This window comes from Vigna unguiculata, chromosome 11 (genome assembly GCF_037176805.1).
Source record: "Vigna unguiculata cultivar grain cowpea cultivar isolate G323 ecotype 2 chromosome 11, ASM3717680v1, whole genome shotgun sequence".
NCBI lineage: Eukaryota > Viridiplantae > Streptophyta > Magnoliopsida > Fabales > Fabaceae > Vigna > Vigna unguiculata.
This window is the reverse complement of record NC_140802.1, coordinates 32,522,623-32,537,978: the sequence shown is the minus strand read 5'-3', so window position 1 is coordinate 32,537,978 and position 15,356 is coordinate 32,522,623. Positions and strand designations below refer to the sequence as shown.

The 15,356-nt window shown below is 37.1% G+C and overlaps 2 protein-coding genes across 7 annotated transcripts; one reads left to right on the top strand and one right to left on the bottom strand.

The window, feature by feature from the left end:
- Positions 1–455: 455 nt before the first annotated feature.
- On the top strand, positions 456–3,284 carry MAX2 (RNI-like superfamily protein). The gene has a single exon (XM_028054736.2). The coding sequence runs from the start codon at positions 923–925 to the stop codon at positions 3,056–3,058; it is 2,136 nt and encodes a 711-aa protein (XP_027910537.1). The 5' UTR covers positions 456–922; the 3' UTR covers positions 3,059–3,284.
- A 51-nt stretch (positions 3,285–3,335) lies between these two features.
- On the bottom strand, positions 3,336–14,536 carry LOC114169530 (serine/threonine-protein kinase EDR1-like). 6 transcript variants are annotated; one of them, XM_028054730.2, is made up of 17 exons: positions 14,180–14,535; positions 12,936–13,332; positions 12,102–12,305; positions 11,588–11,776; positions 11,165–11,409; positions 10,557–10,679; positions 10,268–10,357; positions 7,972–8,067; positions 6,899–6,997; positions 6,317–6,440; positions 5,695–5,983; positions 4,813–4,936; positions 4,701–4,720; positions 4,307–4,463; positions 3,854–4,142; positions 3,657–3,729; positions 3,336–3,557 (listed from the first exon to the last, which is right to left on the bottom strand). In XM_028054730.2, exons 2-17 carry the CDS (start codon positions 13,182–13,184, stop codon positions 3,475–3,477), a joined length of 2,454 nt encoding a protein of 817 aa, XP_027910531.2. In that variant the 5' UTR covers positions 13,185–13,332; positions 14,180–14,535; the 3' UTR covers positions 3,336–3,474. The 6 variants fall into 6 exon arrangements, with proteins under 6 accessions (XP_027910531.2, XP_027910533.2, XP_027910534.2 ...); XM_028054732.2 differs by having other exon boundaries at positions 10,268–10,345; XM_028054733.2 differs by having other exon boundaries at positions 10,268–10,345; positions 10,557–10,676.
- Positions 14,537–15,356: the final 820 nt, after the last annotated feature.

The following is a 15,356-nucleotide window of genomic DNA, read 5'->3' as shown; positions in this document are numbered from 1 at the left end:
TCCATTAAAATTGTAAAAAAAGTCAATAGAATAGACAGGGACAGTTGAATCCATCAAATGTGTATCGTGATTCTTGCCTATTGCTGGCTCGTGCCAGGTGCAAATCAGCTAATGTATTTGGACTTTGTTAGGAACTTTTATAATATAAAATATTACTGAATGAAATAAACTTTTTTGTATTATGATTTATGTAAAAACTAAAAATGTAAACACGGGTCTGTGAAAAAAAATAAAAAAGACAGTGTGGAAAGATTATAGAAGTATGAGTGATTAGTCTTGGGCAAATAAAAAAAAAAAAGAGGTGGGGAAGATTCTAAAGAAGAGAAGGAAATGAAAAAAAAAAAAAGTGTGGAGAATATTTGATAAATTGATTAAAATTAGAAAATAGTTGAAAATTGTAATAGTAGAAGAGAAGGGTGTTATTTGTTATTAAAATGTAGGGGATATAATGGCTGGTTAGTGGGACCATCCGATCCTGTATGGTTTGTCTGTATTCCTTTTCTTTTTCATAGATAACGTGCAGACAGATTTCCTATGCACCATTACACCCATGCCCTTGGCTGGCTTTCACTATAAACCAAACCCATTCCATCTTTTCTTTTCTTCCTTTTCCTTTTTCATTCTCTCTCCAAACTTTCCTTCCCCTACATGCACATACATCCTATTCACCTGCCTCTCCATCTAACTAATAAAACCCATCCATCCATTAATATCATCTCCCTCCATACCTTCATTTAGTGTCCATCCATCCATCCATCAATCATCACACACCCAACCTAATCCATTCTCATTTTTCACACACTCTCTCTACTCTCTCTCTCTCTTCCAAAAACTCTTCCTACAATACACTTTCATATTGTAACATAAAATAAATAAAATATTAAAAATAGAAAGAGTTGGGATTGGAATTGTCTTACCGGAAATGGGTGACGGAACAACTGTGAGCAACCTCCCGGAGGAGATCCTGTTGAACGTCTTCTCTGCTGTCTCCGACACGCGCACGCGAAACTCGTTGTCCCTGGTGTGTCGAAGCTTCTTCCGCTTGGAGCGCAAGACGCGCATCTCGCTCACCCTGCGGGGGAACGCGCGTGACCTGCACCTCATCCCGACCTCCTTCACGCACGTCACACACCTCGACCTCTCCTTCCTTTCACCGTGGGGCCACGCGCTCTTCTGCTCCTCCGCCACCACCACCTTCGACCCACGCCTCCTCGCTCTCCGCCTCCGCGACGCCTTCCCTCGCGTCACCTCGCTCGCCGTGTACGCGCGCGACCCCGCTACGCTCCAACTCCTCCTCCTCTCCCCCTGGCCGGAGCTCTCCAGCGTCAAGCTCGTGCGCTGGCACCAGCGCCCGCCGACATCGCCCGCGGGATCCGACTTCGCCGTGCTGTTCTCGCAGTGCCGATCGCTAGCCTCGCTCGACCTCTCCTCGTTTTACCACTGGCCGGAGGACCTCCCGCCCGTGCTGGCGGCCAACCCTGACACTGCAGCCTCGCTCCGCCGCTTGAATCTCTTGACAACTTCCTTCACGGAGGGTTTCAAGTCTCATGAAATCGAATCCATCACCGCATCGTGTCCTAATCTGGAGCACTTTCTCGTGGCCTGCACCTTCGATCCGAGATATATAGGGTTCGTTGGGGACGACACGCTGGTTGCTATTCCGTCCAATTGCCCGAAGCTCAAGCTGCTTCACTTGGCCGATACGTCATCGTTTTCAAATCGCAGAGAGGACGAGGGTTTCGGGGGAGAAGACGGTAGGGTTAGCCGTGCTACTCTAGTGACTTTGTTCTCCGGACTTCCTCTTTTGGAAGAGTTGGTGTTGGATGTTTGTAAAAATGTGAGGGACAGTAGTGTGGCGCTGGAAGTGTTGGGTTCGAAGTGCCCTAATTTGAGGGTTCTGAAATTAGGCCAGTTTCAAGGGATTTGCTTGGCCCTTGGGTCTAAGCTCGACGGAGTTGCCCTCTGCCATGGGCTTCAGTCTTTGTCCGTTGGTAACTGCGCGGATCTTGATGACATGGGGTTGATTGAAATTGCCAGAGGGTGTTCCAGGCTGGTTAGGTTCGAACTTCAGGGTTGCAAGCTTGTGACTGAGCAGGGGCTCAGGACCATGGCTTGTTTGCTTCGCAGGACTATGATTGACGTCAAGGTTTCTGGCTGTGCAAACCTCGACACCGCCGCGACTCTCAGAGCTTTGGAGCCGATTCGGGACCGGATTGAACGGCTACATGTGGATTGTGTGTGGAATGGGTTGAAGGAAAGTGATGGCCTGGGACATGGGTTTCTTAATTTTGATCTGAATGGTTTGGATGAAGTGGATGGTGGTGGTGAGTTAATGGATTACTTTGGGGGTGGAGAATGTGAGAATACAAGCAAAAGGAAGAGGCAGAGATGCAAGTACGAAATGGGGGTTCATGATTCCTTTTTGGAAAGCAATGACAATGGTTTGTATGGCAAGTGCTGGGACAGACTGCGGTATCTTTCTCTTTGGATAAAAGTTGGTGATCTGTTGACTCCATTGCCGGTGGCAGGGTTAGAGGATTGTCCTAATTTGGAAGAGATTCTTATAAAGGTTGAAGGAGATAGCAGGGGGCAACCGAAACCAGCAGAGCGGGAGTTTGGTCTCAGCATTCTGGCTTGTTATCCTCAGCTGTTGAAGATGCAGCTGGACTGTGGTGATACCAAAGGTTATGCCCTCACAGCACCATCAGGGCAAATGGATTTGAGCCTGTGGGAGAGGTTCTTTCTGAATGGGATTGGGAGTTTGAGTCTGAATGAGCTTCATTACTGGCCACCACAAGATGAGGATGTGAACCAGAGGAGTGTGTCACTTCCAGCTGCTGGTTTGCTACAAGAATGTTATACTTTGAGGAAGCTCTTCATTCACGGGACAGCTCATGAGCATTTCATGAATTTTTTCCTCAAGACACCAAACCTAAGGGATGTACAGCTAAGGGAGGATTATTACCCAGCCCCTGAGAATGACATGAGCACGGAAATGAGAGTGGCCTCCTGCAGCCGCTTTGAAGATGCACTCAATAGGCGTCGAATCTGTGATTGACTTGTAATGTTACAGTGCCTCACAATGGAAACTGCTTGCATGTAGAAAGTTTAAGTTTCGGAGTTTCTCTCCATTATTAACATCGTGCCCATCTTTTTGTTTAGTTACTATTTTTCTATTTCCTTCCCACTTTTTATACTGTAACAACCAGACTCATGTCCTATGTTTTAGTCAAAGAATAAATTATTCTACAACAGATTATAAATATATTATTTCTATTATCGCATAGAGGATAAGTGATGGATAATGGATTAACTTTTATTGCCACACAGGACACTTTAGTTAGGAACGCACCGATGCATGTTTCATTATGTTTTTAGATAAAGAACAAAAATTCATACACGTTTACATCAGCCGAAAACACAAAAGTAACAACTCTACCCGACGTTCACTATGTACAAAAGATAAACACTGCATCAAAACAGAGAGTACTGGATGTCCACCAAGCGAGAGAGGATCTCCTCGCAACTTGGCCGTTCATGTGGTTCCGCCCAACACTCTGCATACAAAAATCGAGTAACTAAATAAACTAAATGGAATCTGAATAAAATAATAGCATCGACAAAAAAAGGCCTCGAATAATTCGACAGTTGCAGACCTGAAATCAGCCTGCCTAGCGGGCCTTCGGGAATATCCAATCGAGAACCCTCGTTAGCAACGGTATAAACCACCTAATCAGCAAGCTAAAGTGTTAACATAATCATTACATTTTGAAGAACCAAAATTTTCAATTAAAAAACATAAAGGAAATGCAAACTCTTCATGAAAGATTAACAAATCATCAATCAAACATACCCTCTCCGGAGGCACGCCTTCCCATGGCCTATTCAAGGTGCAGAGCTCCCACATTATGACCCCCAAGCTAAATATATCACATTTTTCGGTGAATGGTTCATTTCGAATAAGTTCAGGAGCCATCCATTCCGGGGTTCCAGCTGACAAGGAATCTCTCATGGGAGACTCTGTTATTATTCTTGAAAGTCCAAAATCACATATTTTCACGGTCCAATGCTTGTCCACAAGACAATTTGCACTTTTCACATCACGGTGAATAATCTTCATACGATGTATGTGGATTAGGCCCCTAGTCAACACCAAGGTACTCTCATGTCAATGTTTTAACAGATAAAATGACAATCTAAATGCAAATACGTTTTTCTTACTGAAATGCAAATGCCATTAAGCAGTGTTCAACTTCTGAAAGTTGTGCATAACCAGTATGTTCTAAAAATGCACCACATAACTTACCGGCATATGTCCCGCAACATCTTTAGTCTTCTGCGCCAACTAAGCTTCTTCTTTTGACCACTCACATGAATCAAGTAAAACAAAGAGCCCATCTCCATGTATTCAGTCACCATTGACAACCGTGGGGGCTTTGTGCATGCACCAAGAAATAAGATAACTGCATAAAAATCAGTCCCTTGATAAATAACAGATGCTCCCACAAAAATCATGCACCAAGAGATACTTTTTTATTTTCAATGATATCTGCACAATGTCATTCTTAGCATTTCAAGCAAGGAGGAATTTAGAAATAATTCCAGGCTTTCAGTTGTCAAAAATATCCACAAAACAAAATATGCAAGATCAATTACTGAAGAGAACCATATAAAGAACTAGTTAGGATGTCGGGGAGTACCGTTAGGATGTCGGAGCCGGCTGGAGGAATAAAAGGACAGAAAAAACAGACTGAGTCAGTAAATGTTTGATGAAACAAAGTTCCTGGCAAATAGCAAATGAATGTATAATACCTGAGAATGGATATCTCATTGCAGAAATCTTCCATGTTTTCAGCAGTTAAATCTTGCTCTAGGAAAACTTTGATTGCGACATCTGTGCCATTCCATATGCCACGGAAAACTTCTCCGAAGAACCCTGGAAAATAAATGGACAATCACGTGTCATAAGTTTATATGAAGCTAGTTTTTCTCTCGACAGTTCAAAATCGTGAATTTAAATAGATAGTTTCTGAATCATCAATTGTATCATACTTGTAGCAACAAATTAAAAAACAAAAACTAACTAATAAACTGAGCAAACACAATTTCAATAATAATAGCATGGTATCTAATTTTATTTTTTCCCTAAGACTTCAATTCTGATATCTTCAAAAATTTCAGAAGTTTGTTTTTCCCTTGTCAAGTTCGATTGATTTTGGGTTCCTGATTACTAATTCTAGGCTAGATTTCTTTACTAATCAATAATCAATTGATTACTCAATTTCTTTCTACCTTCACTTGGCAACATTTCTTTAGCTGAACATACATATAGTTCTTCAAAAAAAATATTATTTTTCCTCGTTCTTCCTTTAAAAGAGAACTCACTCACCAACCCAAAACCTCGAAATTGTTGAAACCCAAATAGAGGGTATTAAAGGCATCATCTTAAATTTAAAATCAGACAATGAAAAAGCTAGGAAAACTCTGGTTGGCTCAACAGATCCGACCAGATCTGTCTAGGTCTGTCATAATCAAGAACAAACATGCAGAAATCCCATCAAGTGATTCATCCAGAAACTAATTGCAGTCATTTCAGACATTCATCCATGCTTAAATCACAAGTGATACTGAATAGCACAGAAAAAAAATTAAAACTCATGATTTTGACAGCTACAAGAGGAAAGCTGAACGTACCAATCCCAACACGAGTTCCAACAGTCAATTCTGTGAAATCGATGTTCCATTCTTCATATGGCAACAGAGTTCTATCATTGAACATTGGCGATTGAAGGACTTTATTCCAAGTAGACTCCAGTTCGTCATTCATTGGATATTCTGACACTCCGCTTCTCTCAGAAGCTTGTCCTCTATAATCGTGCGGGGATGAGGGTAATGACATTGCCTTTTGAGACGTTACAGGGTCATGGTGTAGCGAATACAAGGGGGACCTCTCTTGATGACCATCAAGATTGAAATTTGACTTCTGTTACATCACATAACAGGAATCGGATGAGGTAAGCCACATGTCTTAGAACAGAAGTTAATCCTTGTAAATATAATTTACTTGTTCTGTAATCACCAATAATAAACACATTATAGAACTTTTAATCTATTCCAAATTATTATAAATTAAATTATACTATAGCCATCACCAAATTATACTTTTAATCTATTCCAAATTATACTATAGCCATCACCAAATTATACTTTTAAACCATAAGTATGATGCATATGACATACTGAAAGAAGCCACAGGCAGAGTATGAAGGCTTAAATAATAGCATACTGTATAGTTACAAAAATAATGCAGACACACTTGTTTCAGAAGATCCATACTGCCGGCTCTATCATTTGGTGAATGAGACAATGAACTATCACCGGTCTCTTTCTCTCTCAGAAGACGTTTTTGCTTTAATGATTCATTCATTGCCCGTACAGCCCTGCAGACATTAGATCACGAGTTATCGCATTAATGAAACAACTTACAAATCGACAACACATATGCTACATTCAAATTTCATTCGAAATAACATGATTATGCACTACGAAAATTGTAAATCATTATCATAAGTTCACTTGATCAAAGTACAAGTACAATAATTTGCATTCTTTGCAGTATTTATTTATCACAAAGCTGGAAACATTTATAACAGTCAAGCCTCTAGCAATCTACAAATTAATAATCTATCAGATCAGTAAGTTGAGTAATTAGCAAAAATTCAGTACAGGTAAGGGTACATCGTACCAGGGCATGTACAGATTACCTTAAGATTCTACAGAAAGAAAAAAAAAAAAAACACCAAAAAACTAAAACAGAATAAACAACGACACTTATCTACACCAAGGACATCATTCTAAGGATATACAGAGCCATAACCATAAGAGAGAAACAATCAACCTTGCAATATCATCACCAATCTCTGGCGTCATGCTGATACTTCTTCTTCGTATTCGACGAGCTTCTGATGAGGAAGCACCATCTGACTTATAGCTGGATCTGAAAAATGAACATATTCATCTGTTCAAAATAAAATTGATGAAGAAAACACTTCCTTAAAGCTACTGTAGAAACAAGTTATAGATAGTAATATGATGGAATCCTTGTGTGTTACAAGCGCATCACATGAACATATATTATACATACACATAGAATGTGCATATTACATAGAGATGGGCCTCGGCGCATATAGTAAACTACAACTAAGCCATGGGCACATGAAAGACAGAAATTAATGGCAAGGGAGAAAAGAAATGTTCCCAAAAGAAATGTGACATGTAAAATGAGTCCCAATCTCGAAGCCGGAATGGGAGGAAAGGACACCATGGTGAGCCAAACATGCTAAGATCAACGATAATGGTGGCCAGACAAGCTTACACATGCAGCTGCCAGAAATGGACAGAAAGAGAGGTATGCATGTTTCTAAGCTCACGTGAGGGCACATGGCTTCTCTGATAGCCATATGTCCGCTAGGGCAACGCGACTCTAATGGCTGGGTTGACAATTTGATGGGTGGCAGTAGACGACAGTGGCATATATGGCATGAAGAAACTGGAAAAAGAACCAAGATAATGGAGAAAATGCTGGAAATAAAAAAGAAACACAATTTTTGGATAATGAAATTGGCACTGATGGACAATGGGTCCACCTGGGCGCAAGGATTCAACTAGGCTATAGATACCATGTAGCAATCAGTCATAGATACTCATATGATGGAATCCTTGTTTGTAACAACCACAACACAAGAACATATTATATATTGAATATACATATATTACATAGAGATGGGCCTAGGCCCATATAGTAAAATACATCCAATAGTTACATAATGACATACAATAACCATAATGAGAATATGCCCTTTCCATCAATGTTAAAAAGTAATGGCCATGTGTAAAATACGAGCGTAAAATAAAGTAGCCAGTACCCAATCATAGTAAGAGCAAATATTAAAGGACCATAGAGGCATAAACCTTGGTGTAGACTGGTCATCAGCAAAATCTCTAAAAGCAGTTCTGTCACCACTAAGCTTAGACAGTCCATGTGCACGCAATGATGGATGTTCTGGACTGCAAACCCAGAAATATTTGAAAGAAAATAAACAGCATAAAATTTTAATAATCTAAGGTATTTTACCATTTTGAATTCAGATATCATTTAGATACTGGTGCTGCTAATTGAAAATTTGATAACACAAACCAAATAGAAAGATAAAAACTGGCTCTCCTTATCATAAACAGATAAGTCAATTTTCAAAAGTAGAAAGCATGCTGAAAATAATACAATAGCATATATATAGATAATAGATATGTATGTTCGTCTAATTGGAAGATTTGATATCTGATATTTTACACTGAATAACTTAGAATCGAGTGAAGTTTTCTCCAATCCAACCATCAGATTATCAGAGATTATGTTGAAGTTTAGATAAATTCATCATTAATAAATAAATATAAGTAGTATAAATTTGAAGACAATGTGATCTTAAATTTATGAGTAAGTTACAATCACTTCTTCGGTCCTTTTCTTGGATTTCTCTCAGATATCCCTCTATATTAAAAACCTCTAGAAAACTCCTTAGTTGTTTTGACAACATTACACTAAAACACCTTATAAATTACACCAACACTCCTCAATTGTATGGAAAATATTATGTGCACAAGGTTCGATGTTCCAAAACATAAAACAATAGGGATATTATGTACAATCCAAGAAAAATCTTGGGAAGTGCCAGCGTAATTTACCTAAAATTTGTATTTGGAATCAGTCAAATCCAAATAATTAATTTAAGATCCACTAGCCAGCAGATTACAGAAGGCCCTCTAATATTCACAAAAGCTTCAGATAATAAGAGGCACAAAGCAAGTAAAATAATCCATCCTAAAATTGGATATTCTCCGCCTAAGAAACTAAAAAAAATTGAATCAGCATTTTGCTTTGTCATCTAAAGTCAGGATGATAAGCATCATAATCCTAAAATACATGCACTACTTTCTAAAGCCTGAATAGTAGTCTACAATCTATCAAGACTATGATGACCAACCACCTTATGAAGCCAAGAACATTTCTAAAGAGAAATAGAAGTCTTTCCCGCTAAATTGGCAATAGTAATGATTTGACCCTTTATCAGAAATAACCATTAGCAATTTATCATCTTTTTCTCCTTTTATCATTCTCTCTGTCAAGGACCAGGCCGACTATTCTTCAATTAAGGAATCATTGTGCAAACATAAGTAGTTCGAAGTAACGTAAAGATAATGAATTTCAGTGAGCAATAATAAAATTAACTAAAACTGAACATAAATCATTATTTTAAAATGTGAAGCAAATACAGAGACGATTAAATGAATGGAAAGTACAGGCATGTATCAACTATCAAGGTGGTAGCAGGTCCTAGTTTTCTGAAATACAAAGGTAGTACAAAAAGCAAGAAAAGTTACAAGCCTAGGCAACTATAGAGTGCCCAGTTTCTCCCTCAAGTCCCAACTAATTCTGGACTACCCACTTTTCTCACTCCAACCCCTTAATACCTCCTTACAGATGCAACATACTCTTGTGCCTTCCGACATTCCAGCTTAGCAGATACCCTCTCTTCCCTTATTTTCATTCTCTCTCTTGACTTTCATGTCCTACAGCACACCTTTTCTTTCTTCTTTCATAGACTAGTAATTGTAGGGGTTCTAATCAGAGATAAATCCCACATTGGGAAAGAGTAATCATCAACGACAACATCTAATCTAAATTATCAGACTGGGTACAGGATAATTTCGTTGTAAATTTCTTCATGCTACAACAGTAAATTTTTTCTTGACAAGAACTGTAATTCTTTCATAAACACTCTAGGCTTTCCACCCTCTTGTTAATGTTGTATTAAGTTTGATATAGCTTTTGTTATTGGTGTTTTCATCAACCGTTCTTTTACAGCTTTGTTTCTTTTCATTCTCTACATAAAGAGAATCCTTGTTTCCTTTGTACCTTTCATCAACACAAAGATTACCTTTTCTGTTTCTCTTCTCTTCTCTCTCTCTCTCTCTCTCTCTTTCTTAACTCTAATACCTCTATAATCACTGAAAGAGACTCAATTCAGATTCAAGAAACTATACCCAGAAAGCTGATCATCTCTGCTATTTAACACTTTATACAAATAAAAAACATTTGTAAGTACCATTAACAATAAAATACCAAAGCAAGATCGTAATCAATATTTTGTTCTAAACACAACATGCACGCTTATCATCAATCCAAAACCACAAGGAAATTATGAATGACCTTGAACTAGCAGTCCTCTGATCAGCAATGACCTTTCTCCGACTCCGCCGACCAAACGCAGTTCCAATGTTGGGTTCACTGTGTGAAAAACTGGGAGAATTGACAAAAAACATCAACAGGAAACAGTTGGTATTTTAAAGCTCAAGAAATTGGAGAGAAAAAGGATCAAAATAAAAAAGGTATTTTAAAGTTAGACAGGAAAAAAGAGAGGAGAAAAGCTTTTAATTGAAAGAAAACAACGTGAAAAGGCCCATCTATGTCATTTCAAGATAAGCAAAGGAAATATTACCTCAAATTTCTTTCTAGACTGGTATATGATCGTAACATCCTGTTTCGCAAGGGAAGGCCAGATACATTTGAAGATACTTCAAATCTTCTGTGGAATTGAAGATTTTCCTCCTTTTCAACACTGCTAGAGGGCACCAAGAGAAATAGTGGTCAACTGATAAATCTCGTAACTACCAAAACATATGGCCTAAAGGTAATAGGGCAATGCATAATCAGAATTATCGATCACAAATATAAATGCGAGTTGAAGTCCAATTTTGGTCCACAACACCCGCCCACCCCTCCCCAATAAACCACCCTATCAGTTTGATGCTAATATGGCACCATTTTTACTGATGTATGCAACGCCATTTTGCAAATTTGATGATGAGGCACTGTTCTATTGACTTTGCTACCTGGATACACAGAAACATACCACAAAAAACAACGTGCCAAAACATTATCAAACAAGGATTGAATTGCATGATTTAGAAAACAGTGAGGACATGATAGATATCTGTTGCAATTATAATTATATGAAATCAAATTTAAAAGAGAAACTAAAGATAGTATAAACGTAATTAAGGTAGAGCAATAAAAAACCATTTTCCAATACGCTTAGGATCTAACCTATCTGAAACTCCATATAAAGGACTATTTGGTTCTAATGGTGAATCACAGGAATCATTTTCTGCAGAATCACTCTCTCCAGCTGCAGAAATGTGTGTCATAAGAATTGATTTTGTTGATCGTGGTAATAGTTGGCCAGGAAAACGCATAAGATCAACCAGCAATTCCACAGAATTTAACACAACAATAACTGACATATGCTTGTACGAGTCAACACAATCAGCAGCCCCATCATTGGGAAAACCCTGACAAAGAGAATGGCAAAACAAGACAACATTCAAAATTAGATATAATAACCAACATTCTATAGATCTCATTGATTCTTTTGCTAAATAGATTTCGTTAGAATATTTGGATTGAAACTGGTAAAGTAGTTAAGTGCATGGCAGAGAATCTGAAACAACCATAGAAATCAGATCTCACCATCATAAGCCTACTTTCCAGACCTACAGTATCTGCTAACACTTTAAATAAGATAGCTCGAGGACGGCATGAACCATGTCTTATTTGCCCCAGCATCTGGACACCATGATTCTCAAACATGTGGGAGGATTCCTCAAGTGCAGCTTTAGCTAGACTTTCTACGTTTGGTCGCTTATAAAAGTCAGAAACCTGTGCAGAATTTAAGATCAAAATAATGCTGAGCACCTTTGTATTTTCCGCAAAAATAAATACAAAATATTATGAACTTGTAGTTAATGATTAAGAAGCAATCATTCATTAAAAAATGCAATGACTAAAATCAGAGTAAAAAAACGTATGAATAGCTCAGTCAACAAATGAAAAAATTATCACGAAAAATTAATAGCGGGACTAGTTTGAAAACTATTTTACCTTGGAAAATACATTTTGTACAAGGAAGAAAATCTCGTCAAACTAATATAATACAAAATCCATGCACAGTAAAAGCTAAAAAAGATGAAAAAATAGTACATACTAATCCAGCTATCTTCTTAATCATTGCTGGTGGATTTGAATTCAATCCTTTAACCAATGCCACAATTAGTTGCTTCAACATAGATAACCTTCTATCTCTCTCTGAATCCACAACAATGACATCAGCCCTAAAAGCCTCTCCACCCAAAGCTTGAAGCTCATCTAAAGTAGGAATACTATCAAAAAGTTTCTTGAGTCTTTTCTCCTGCACATTCAAGTTATATTTTAGTTACACATGAAGAACAGGGATACCACATACAAATTACAAAATACAATCCATAAATGACCAGAAAATCATTACAAAATATTCCAAAACAGTCACTCAGTAAATTGTTAGAGCATATAATTAACCATAAGGATTTAACAAAATACATATAGAATGTATGGAACAAAATGGGTTGAATTAGGATTATTTTCAATAGGGAAACTTCAATAGAGTATGTAAGACTAAATGATCCTTTATTTAACAAACAGTTACACATCTGATGAAAGTATGATACTATAAACACTAACTACTTTGTCGTTACACATGCTAAAGACATGCCTTACTCTAGTCTGCCCCAGGCAATGTATGTGACGATAAGCTATTCTAGTTCCATTAATTAATTCAAGCACAGTACATGCTACGCCACTCATCCCAAGTAGCGGCAAATGATCCTCCGGCAAATTATATAACACTTATATTCAATGTTTTGTAGTTAATATATACCTAATTTCCCCCAAAAGTGCAGCTAGACAGATGGGTCTTCTTTACCATTTTTTATTAAAATATAATTAGCGAGAGAATGACAAAAATAATAAGAATTTAAAAATCCAAAAAGATAAATAAACTCACCGGAATAACTGAATAAAAACCATTGGGTATTGGTTCAGAAAGCATTCCAGTGCGCCAGAGAATTTGTGATGCCTTTTGAGGGGACATAACATCTTGGTTAGCATGTCCTGCTAATTCTTTATTATTTAAGGTTTCATCTTGAGAGCTCAAAGAAACGGATGCAAAATTTTCAACAAAATCTGAAGGCCACCATGACATGTTAGATGGCCTTTGCTCTGCTGGAGCTGCATCTTCTCGTCCCTCTTCCATGTTTTCATAAAAATGGAATTTAAAACCATTTCGCCACACTTCTTAACCTATAAGAGACATATCACAGCTGAAGGTAGCTCTAAAATAACAAATCATCGAAAAACATGCGTTTGCAGCTCCAACTGCTTCAACCTGGAGACCACATAGCCTGCATAAACAAAAGAACAAGGTATAGGCATATTGTACCGAGAAATTGATAGAGTACACCCCTCTATAGCAAGAAGGAACCATTTTACCACATTATCAAACACTAGCATAAACATCAAAGCAATGAATACAGTCATGTGTACCAATGGTCAGTAATTACAACTACTTGTTAAATTCTCCATTAAATCTTGGAACAAACCTCCAAAAGTACATCTATTTATACTAATTCCATTTATTTGGTAAAGAAAAGATTCCTTCTTCCACTCTCTACTCCCAATCTTCTTCATTTTGATTTTTACTATTTAATCTCCATCCAAACCATCCTCACTCTGGTCTCCATGCTTCTCTCTCCTCTTTCTCCACCCAACTTCAAACTTCAATCAGGCACATACATGAATAGAATTTCAAATTTCAATTCAAATCATCTTTTTACAATCCATTCATTAAAACTAATACAGTTATAATCTGAACAAATACAACTAAACCACCACATATCACTTTTGCACAATCATAAAAGGATCTAATACAACATCACTGCAACAACAACAAAAAAACATCAAAAGAGAACAATAACACAAAAACAACCAAAACAAATCTACATTGTGCCAGACTCAGTTCCATTCGATCCAAATTCCAAATCAGCAACAAGCGAAAAACAAAAGGTGAACAACAGAGATCAAATTGCACGAAACAAAGCACTAGCAGCGCAGAAACATCCAATGCAAAGCGAGTCCCAGAAAGAGAAACAGTAACAGAACTGAAATTGGCGCGAATGTGAATACTATAATGGAAGGATGCGTTGACAGTTGACAAAGAAGGAACAGGAGAGAGAAACAGTTAGAACCTACCGGTGAGAGATCCAAGCATTTGAGCGGAGAAACAGCATGCGGTGGAGTAGCATTTGAATCTCGACTACTCTGTGGAGGTTTTATAGAGCCATAAAACTCAGAAGTGGCAACAATAAGGGCGGGGAAAAGGACAAAAAGGAAGCGCGATGGTGATGATGGAATCGAGGGAAGTTGAAAGAGAGAGGGATTTGATGGTTTTGGGTTTAGGATTGACGGAAGGAGAAAGCGATGGGCTTGGTTGGTTAGTTAGAGATTTGGGTTTGGGAGAGATTTAAGAGCGAGTGAGAACTCACGTGAGAGGTTGCATTTTACAATACAAGTTAGAAGAATCTGGGGACCTCACAACCTCACTCTCTCAGCCAGCTAACTTCCTTCATAGACTTTCCTCTCTCCTCTTTATTTTTAGTCTAAATTCTTCCCCTCTTTTCCACCTCTAATTTTTCACCTATTTGCTTTTATTTTCTTTTTATAGCAATTAATATATTTATAAATAAATTTAATATTTATATACATACTATAAAGTTTTTTTATAATGTTAACTAATTAAAGATTATTACAGTTAGAGATTGATCGTTTGTGATTGAAAAATAATTTATTTTTTTTAACAAGGTAATATTTCAAAAGAGTGACACCTTAAATTAATTGGAGAAAATTTCTTTTATTACAGGAACAAAATAATTTATTAGGTTAATGATGGATCATTGTAAAAAAAAATTGATAATTATTTGTTTACATAAAAGAATCAAATGAATATATTATTTAGGAAATATAAAGATAAAGGGTTTTAGACTATGAATAAATGTAAAATTTAGTCTAAATGAGTGTTTAAATTTTTATTTTTATGTTTTTTAAAACTTAGACTAGCTCATTATTAATAAGAAAATATAATGATGTATAAATTGAAGACGACAAATACTGCACGTGGAAAGGTAGTCAATTATTTTTGACCAAAAACATATGTCTAATATTTGTTTCAACACAGAATAAACAATTATATATTTTTCATATAGTATGAAATTAACTTACTTACATATATAGTTATCTAATGAACGTATTTGTACAATATTAAACATAAAATTGTTGTATCATTTACTAAATAAAACACTTGTATATTTTAAGATGTGTTATTAGGCTAAGCATAATTATATTTTTATATTCACTTATCAAAATTGAACTT

Coding starts and splice junctions, on each gene's coding strand:
- LOC114169530 (XM_028054730.2), bottom strand. CDS start 13,184: ATGGAAGAGGGACGAGAAGATGCAGCTCCAGCAGAGCAAAGGCCATCT. Junction 11,410..11,587: donor TGGAAAGTAGGCTTATGATG/GTGAGATCTGAT, acceptor TCTCTTTGTCAG/GGTTTTCCCAATGATGGGGC. Junction 3,730..3,853: donor AAGGCGTGCCTCCGGAGAGG/GTATGTTTGATT, acceptor CTTGCTGATTAG/GTGGTTTATACCGTTGCTAA.
- MAX2 (XM_028054736.2), top strand. CDS start 923: ATGGGTGACGGAACAACTGTGAGCAACCTCCCGGAGGAGATCCTGTTG.